The sequence below is a fragment of the Papaver somniferum genome, chromosome 8 (genome assembly GCF_003573695.1).
Source record: "Papaver somniferum cultivar HN1 chromosome 8, ASM357369v1, whole genome shotgun sequence".
Taxonomy (NCBI): Eukaryota; Viridiplantae; Streptophyta; class Magnoliopsida; order Ranunculales; family Papaveraceae; genus Papaver; species Papaver somniferum.
Window position 1 is genome coordinate 31,547,270 of NC_039365.1, and position 8,682 is coordinate 31,555,951.

At 35.2% G+C, this 8,682-nt stretch overlaps 1 protein-coding gene across 1 annotated transcript; it reads right to left on the bottom strand.

The window, feature by feature from the left end:
• Positions 1 to 5,908: 5,908 nt before the first annotated feature.
• On the bottom strand, positions 5,909 to 7,099 carry LOC113303286 (peptidyl-prolyl cis-trans isomerase FKBP43-like). The gene is made up of 4 exons (XM_026552310.1): positions 7,054 to 7,099; positions 6,871 to 6,944; positions 6,487 to 6,727; positions 5,909 to 6,383 (listed from the first exon to the last, which is right to left on the bottom strand). The coding sequence occupies exons 1-4, from the start codon at positions 7,064 to 7,066 to the stop codon at positions 6,139 to 6,141; spliced, it is 573 nt and encodes a 190-aa protein (XP_026408095.1). The 5' UTR covers positions 7,067 to 7,099; the 3' UTR covers positions 5,909 to 6,138.
• Positions 7,100 to 8,682: the final 1,583 nt, after the last annotated feature.

Sequence of the window (8,682 nt, forward strand, 5' to 3'; positions counted from 1 at the left end):
AGGCAATAACGCGGGGCAAAAACATTTATTATTATATTAATATAAAATTATTTTGAATTACATTTAATTCAAAAATTATTTTACCACATCATTGAAATTATTTTGCCACACCATTATTGTGGCTATGAGTGCGGCAAGACAAACCCTGACGCCACAACTTGTATGTAGCTAAAATTCATTTACTGATTTACTGGCCATTGTAATATTATGTTTTAAATTATGCACGGTAACAAAAAAAACAGTAAAACAATAACAAAAAGTGAATCCGAATTTAGAATTTAAGTTCCATTAAATAAAAGTAGTTGTGACAAGACATAGAAAATCCCACTTAACCATAAGGAAACAAAAAAAATTACACAATCAAAACTAAAGAAACCTAATAAATCAAACTTGGCCTAGTCCATGTTAAATCAACTCCCATGGGACCTAGGTATCCAATCCTAGACGTTTGTTCATGTTCCCCGCGTACCTGCTAAACAAGACCACCAAGCAAAAAGAATATCAACATACATAGAGAATCATCATGTCTAATGGAGCATCAGTACCTTTATTATCAAAGAAGAGAGACTTACAATCATTTTGAGGTTTGTTGAGTTTGTCCCTAGATATGTAAAGCGGCTCCGCAGGTCCAAAGAGTAGCTCCTGAGGTCTTCCAGGATGCTCCCCAAGTCTTTGGCGCTGCTCTAAAGGTATGAAAGGCATCGGCCCGTGTATAGATAGTTGATCCCAAGGTCTGTGTTGATGCTCCCCAGTTCTGAAGAGGTGATCTGAAAGTCCTGAGAGTTGCGCCGATCTCGTAAATAGGTCTGGCCTGCACAATCTGACATACTCCATCATTTTTTTCTGATGCATGTAATACTGCTCATTTTTCTTCGTCTCTCCCATTCTGCATCTCGTTCTTTCATTTGCCTCTTAAATTCTTCCTCTCTCTCTTCCTTTTCTCTCTCAAAATCCTCATTTCTGTTTGTAGGTACTACATTTGCAGAGACTTCATTAGTGATTGACTGTTGGTTACCATCTTCATCCAACCCATTCTCATCCAATCCGGATTGTTCCCTCAGTTGGGCCTATGTAAATCAGGAAAAAAATAAAATAAGCAATCTTCTATAAGCAGCAAATTCATGAACTTTGCTAGTGGTACTTTGAAACCATTACAATAGACTTGCAATGTATCCTTGTGAAAATGGGTCCAAAGCTTTTCCACTGACTTTATTTATATGGGTTTTAATAAACACGTCACCATCAGTTGGTGGGTTCCCTCTTTTCTCTTGAGCCTAAACAAATTCAGCCACATAATGAATAATGGTATCCAATAGAATTAAATGATTAGAATTCTGACAAAACTTAATAGAAGAAAAAACTGGTTTAGCACTATCCAATGTTCACTAGCAGTTAAGTCAGACAGATGACCAAAAAGTGCTAAATATGCTAAAGGAAAGAAAGGCCATTTAAGCACTGTTGAAAATACATGCATCTACATACCATTTCAGCTTCGCGTCGAGAGTAGTTTTTCCTGCCCATTGTGTGCTTCGTTTTCTGTTGGTTTCTACTAATGTCATTTTTCTTGGATAGTATCTTACGAATACACAAGTCAAAATTAATTAGACATGAATGTTTTAACATAACTTAAATGCAAACATTTTAGATGTGTGAACTTACTTGATGCTGTTCACTATACCAAAGTTTTACAAGAGACTTCCACCGCCCTTCGGTTAACGAATTGGGTTTATCTTTCAGATTCATTGCATGTGTATTTGTGAGCTTATAGTGTTTCCTTTTCCATTTACCCTTCTTGTCTTTAAATATTATACCAACAATAGATAGGGTACCTTGTTTATGACATTCATCAACAACAAACAAATCCTGAAAAGAATAAAACAAAAAAAATTCCATTCAGTTCATAAGTCACACAAAAAATCCTTAAGTTCACTGCAGAGCATTTTCACCTTATGTTCGGCCCACAACCAATCCTTAGTGTTGTCATATTGCAAATTCCAAGGGTTTTCCCAGTTCCAACGGCGATATTTTTTGAGCAACACACCAATGACACCGGAATATTTCGCTTGGTTTTTTCCACAAGGTTTATATTTTTTCATATCCCAATCAACCATTTCCCTTTCTTTCTCCTTTTTTTCTTTCCAATGAAAGATGCAAAAGTGGTATCACCTCACACCTTTTTCTCTCGATGGACAACAACTGCTTAGAGAGTAACGTAAGCATTTTGTACACGGTTAACTAAAAATACATCTAAACATAACAATACCCACAAAAAAAAAATCACCAGTAGTTTCGGAATTGGAATGCTCTCCTTGCTCCCCATTTTGTTGATATTCCATCCTGCATAAAACAACAAGGTTTCCTTTATAATCATACATCAGAAGAACACTCAAATTGGAATCTATGAGAGAACTGTTGGAATATGCTAATTTGTAATGTCCAAATATAATCAAGGAGCTCATACGTAATACTTAAGCAAGAATATAATAAAAGAGTGAGTTTTGAGCAGCAACACTAAAACTAAGCAAATACATCTCCTAAACAACACCATTGAGTGACCAATCTCACATGATATCATTAAAAATAAGGGTAAATGGCAATAGAATCAGGAGGGTGGGAATAAATCAAAGTATTCAGACATGACTAGGATGTTAAGAAAGGTTTTTCTCTTATTTATAACATTACTATTACAACTAATTTTTGGGGAACCAAGACCAACTTAGGAACAGGACTAGGATAACTAATTTGTATGGAAGCATAGTTATTACGAAAAACAAATAATTCATCTGTAAAAAATAAGTAACATGGACAGTTAGCTAGGTACTAAGTGACAATGCCATCTTATCACTATTTCGACTTAGTTCACATGTTAATTTGCAGATCTTTAGCTATCACAAGAGCCGCCAACTCACTTCATGGGACACAATCTTTACAAGATTTTCTGATGCGTGGAAACACGCGAGCGAATGTATGCTGCCGGAGAAATGTGGCTCACTAGGGATCTGTGAGAACAATAATTGTGTATCTTGTCCAACACCTAATGTATTGAAGAGATGGACTAAAGATTGTAAGCCAGCAACACTTCCTTATTGCACAACTAATAAGAAAGTTAACATTACTACTTCTAATACTAATGTGACTTCTAGAAGAATATATAACCTTGTTCAGGGTATTAAGCCGAGAAGTAAGCAAGCACCTCAAATAATAAGTCATTAGATAAGAGATAACTGATTAAAAGTAAAGACAGACAAGTCAGAAATAGTAAACCACACACAGCACATGATCAGCAATATTAAAACCTTTCCTGCTCAAATACTTTAGTCTAATAGACTTTCAAATTAGAACCGAGTACAAGCTTTAAGTACACCTTAACCAATATAAGATAATGCTTTAAACATCTCATCTACACACAATTGGCGATTCTCAAACAAAATCAAATCCAAACAAGAACTGAAACAAAACAAATGAAAAATCCTTACCTAATACTCAAAATGGCCCTAACAATCAAATATGAGAACCAAACCAAAAAAAAAATCTTGCCAAAAACAACAGAAACCTTATAAGAAAGGGAAAGATAATAGGGATTGAAAACTTACTCTTCCTCAAATTCCATGTTCAGAAATTGAATAACTCTACAAACAAAATTTAAAAAAAAAATCAGAAAATCGAAAACCCAAATTAAAGAAAATCGCTTTTCGAATTAAAATTTCAGAGCGGAAGGAGGTGAGAAAATGACCTGAATAGTCTCTGGAGAGTGAAAACCCCAAATTAATCCGAAGAACTCTGTAGATCTGTAAATAAAAATAACCTATTATGATTGATTGGAAGTTATTTAACCATTGATATAAGCATAAAAATGATATACCTTGATGTTTTTGATCTCGGAACTGATAATCCCCGAGAAAAGGTGTATTTCTTAACATCCCTCGACTGATTTTAGGGTTCAATTTATAGATACTCCAAAACACCAAGCGCGAATAATCCCGCCCAAAAGGATTTTCTTTTGATTTCATCCCGCCCAGAATGAAAAATTAGGGTTCAAATCGAAAAAGAATTGACCGAGATTATTCCCTCTAGATGTTCTTCTTTCATTCCTTCACAATATACTTTTGTTTTCATCAGATTTTCATCCTACGGCGATGAAAAAATATTTCCAAAATTCCAGACTAAATATTCTATGAATAACCCCTAGTTCCCCTTTTCCTCTAACAAACTTTCCCTAATTTGAAGCGAAAATATCTCACAAATTTATCCTCGTTATCTCAGGTTCTCTCTGCTGCTCTGCAACCTTGTTTTGGGAAGGCAAAAAAAAGAAAGAAAGAAAATTGAGGATTATGTCCTCTCGTGTATTAGTTAGGTCAGGCCAGGTGTAAACAAGGAACCAAAAAAAAAGTGAACATTTTTAATCCGAATTTTTAATGACGGACCCTTCTATACCTTTGTTACGTGTGGCTTCCACTTCTATCTATAACTTTGTTAGTGACTTCTTTGTTAGTACGTGGCTGTTAATACGTGGCTTCCACTTCCATAACTTTGTTAGTGGTTTCTTTGTTAGTACGTGGCTCATATGTGCATATACAAATAAAAGATCTATATTATGTTGTTGGGTCAAGTTCTAGGATTTAAATTGCATAGGGGAAAGAGGATTGCACAGGAGAAGAAAGGTGAGATTTTGGCTATTCGACGTTACCAAGAATACTTATCCAGGGTTTTCCCAAAATAAAAAAAAAAGGGCACGTAAATCACGTGATTTTTTTTTTATAATTAACCGGATATTATTGCTATTATTGCAATAATTTAATCGATAAAATTATTGGAAAAAAAATGAATATTTAATAAATGGTTTTAGCCTCAAAAAAGGAATTTAAAATTTATTAATTATTCTATTCTACATTATTTAAACCTGTTGCTACGTCTATGTGGCTAGAAATTAAGCTATTACGTCTTCAAAGAATAACATGAGGCAAAAACGTATCTTTTACCTCGTACGTTCACATGTGTAGCAAAAACTCTTACTTAATGTCACACGGCGTGAGGCTAAACCCCCTTATTGCCACATTATTTATAGATGTGTGGCAACATAATGAGCAATAGATCCACTTTCTTGTAGTGTACTATAATTCCTGATCAGTAACAGCAAGCAGATCATTACTATCCAAAAGAAGTGAATTTCACATAAAATTAGAAACAATTTGAGGTCGGATAAGTAAAACTCACCAAAGAAACCCATTTTAATTTCAGAACAACAAAGAGAAGTAAGTGAAAATCGCTATTTATTTTCATATACAAGTATGTAAAGTAAGTAACCCTCTTTCTCTGCATATAGCAGAAAAATCTAGGACTTGTATGCCTTTCAACGACCTAGCTAGAAGTAGGTTCGGTCAAAACCTATATATGTAGAACAGACTTTAGCTGGTTTTGCTTCTCGCCGTCCAAACTCAGTCAATTCATATATATTGTCAGAGTACAATTATATTCGGCCTGTTTTGGATGCTGTAACACTCCATGCAATATACCATCATGTCATACTACCGCCATTTCTTTCTGACATATTTTGCATTTTTTTACGGAGTTTTATATTTTGACTAAACAAACAAGAATATAGTATTCAATAGAAGGGTTCCAAGTTCCAACTGGAAAATTGTAACGGCAAGGCAAAGTCCCAAACAACTAATCATCTAAGGTCTCAGGTGCAAGTTTGGCATTTTTTTTTTCCTAAATCGCACGCTAAATGCAAGTTGCTTGGGGATGTTGCCAACTTGGGGACATAGATCATACAGATTTTCTCAGTCAACAACCTTTTGGCCATGGTTTGGTGGAAAAAATGCAAGTGACAATTTTGATGTGATAAAAAAAAGTTTACAATCAGCTGGAGTCCATTCATCAAAAACTAATTAATGATAAACTGAGTTCAGGCATGCGATTAACAAAAACATCTATCCATGTGCTCTGTGGGCACATCACAAAATGAAAACACCATTGACCCATTCGCAAAACGATCCATTCTGTGTGCTTAGTGACAATCAAGCACATTACAAAAAAAGTTCCAAAAAAATTAAAACCCAAAATATATACCCATTTGCAAAATGGTGTACTTCAAAACAGAATGCAACTAACAGAACGGATTCACAACTAGAAACACTACATCCAACAGGTGCAAACTTTTGGCTGAACCTCATATGACTCGAATGTAGAAATAATGCGACCCAAAATGAACAACACAAGAAAAATCAGCAGAATCATCTTCAGGATAAATCCAAAGTTGAACCTTTTCATCTTTTCCACCTTGTTATTTCCTTCCCTGCTTTGACTTTCACCAGAGGAATTCTTGGCAGCATTATCTTCCGCAACATTTTCTTCTTCAGACTTTATCTTTCCAATTACACCTATATATATATATAGGATTAAAGTGAAAACCACCATGAAATATGTACAAACTATAAAATTCAACTATACTACTATAACTTGAATTTTAAATGGGTTTATTACCGTGGCCGTTAATAGAAGCATCACTGATATAATAACCAGTAAGATGTACACCATAGTCATTACTGCCATTACCAGTAACTGAAAGTAAAATATCCCCATCATCTTCCCCGAACTCAACATCAATATGACTAGACCGTTGGTAGGTCGTATTAAGCGAGCACAAAAGAATTGGATTCTTTTCCCTTACGTTACACTGACAGTGAATTGTGTAACCAGTAGCAACATTAGATGAGAGAGTCGCCTGCAAGATCAAAACATGAAAATAAGTTAAGAGAACAAGTATATAAAATATAAAAAATAATCTTGGGTTATAACCTTTATTTTAGCTATTAGTAAAACCAAACGATCTTATATTCATCAGTTCATGGACATGGATACCCATACCTGAGAGATGTGAAGCTTTCTTCTTGATTTCGAGAAGCGCTGAATGAACGGTTTTCCAGGTAGCACTTCCACTCCTGATATTAGATTCATTAATAAAAATAAACATTAGATAAACTTGATCGATAGATAGATCAATACAAAAACATTAGAACTTGAAACAATTTTTTTCAAAACAAAACTAACCCCAAAAAGACATTTTTTATACTCGGAGAAGTTCTCTAACTGAAGATGAGTTGTCTGGTGAAGTGTAAATCTCTTCATATTTATAGTGTATGGCAGGACTCTTTTTCAATGGTCAATTCTCGATGCAGTCTACTAGTGACATTAATTTTTGCATGCGCGTGCTCTCTGATGTAGTGCTCAATTAGACTAGGAAGTTTCAAGCTGAATCAAAGTCATTCCCCAGATACTTTTATTAGCGGCAACTACCCAACAATATCCTCTTCTGAATCTAAGTCATTCCCCAGATACTTTTAGAAGCGGCAACTACCGCAACAATATCCTCTTGCGCGCCTCTTTAGGTTTTCCCATGCAGTGTAGGATTTGTAGATTGTACCCCGTTTTTTAGGTTCTCAGGCCATAATGTTATTTCCCCTTATGCACCTAACGGTGTTTACTAACGACACAATAGATGGAGTAATAGTACTTGATAGTGATTGTGTCAAACGACTGCACGAGTATGCGTCCAGCTCTTTTTGTCCACTAGAGTCTTGATCATCGGAGTTTCGGGGATATTAGGTCCATTTTCTGACTGTAGTTTATGGAACATTTCAAATGTCAACATATGAGCTAGTATTTCAACTTTATTTTCTGGAAAATTCGTTACTACCTATCGCCAGAACCATGTTTTAATTTTTACTTGTAGCGTGAACAACCTACAGATTGTAGAGAATCCAGCCACCATAGTGCTTCGTCTAAGGACTAAGGTTCACCATACATGAAGGTCAAACGACATGGGAAATTGGGATGAGCTGAAGTATCATGAATAGACATAATTATAAAGTTTTGATTACTCTTCCAAGCCACATAAATACCACAACTTCTGCCTGTCACAGAACAAGCTTCAACAACGCATATCCTAAAGTCTCATTTTCTTTCTAATGACATTTCAAGTGCATTTGGCTTCACAAAGGAAAATAGCATACAGATTTAAAGTTTTGCTTACTCTGCTTAATTCAGTCATAAGTCCTTTCTAGTGCATTTGGCTTGACAGACCGAGTTTTTGGACTCCACAAAAATCATGTCCTCACACCAAAACCATAAACAGGACTCCCTATATTTTTCTATCTGACGGGGCCTACACTTTGTGTGTAGGTAGATTTTGCGTCGTTCAAAAACTCGGTTCATGAAGAACCACTGGGCATTTACATTCGAACTAGGAATTTGCAAATCCTCTAAAGAGTACACGTGTTTTTAATAGGAAAGAAAAATTAATTTAACTACTTAAAAAGACTACACAACCAGTATTTCTCCAGCTGGCAAGAGTTCTTAACCAAAGAGATAAATCATGACCCTAAAAAATTGAGCTATGCCTGAGTTACAAGGGTTCCAACTTCCAAATTCGAACTGGAAAATGGTAACGTCAAGGTCTATGCCTAAGTAACCCTCTCTCTATATATAGTAGAAAAATCAAGCAACTTGTATGCCTTTCAACGACCTAGCTAGAAGTAGGTTTTGACTGACCAAAACTCGATCAATTCATCGTTACCTCTATATTCTCTATATAAAAATAGAGTCTTTTTTGAACGTTGTGGTTAATCGGAGTTTCTGGTCGATTCTGGCCCCACCATAATATCTTTTTTTTATAATTTT

What these genes read in the sequence shown, in the direction of transcription:
- LOC113303286 (XM_026552310.1), bottom strand. An exon ending in GAAAGCTTCACATCTCTCAG is followed by an intron (nt 6,728 to 6,870) that starts GTATGGGTATCC and finishes TTGATCTTGCAG; the next exon opens with GCGACTCTCTCATCTAATGT. An exon ending in TGCTTCTATTAACGGCCACG is followed by an intron (nt 6,384 to 6,486) that starts GTAATAAACCCA and finishes ATATATATATAG; the next exon opens with GTGTAATTGGAAAGATAAAG.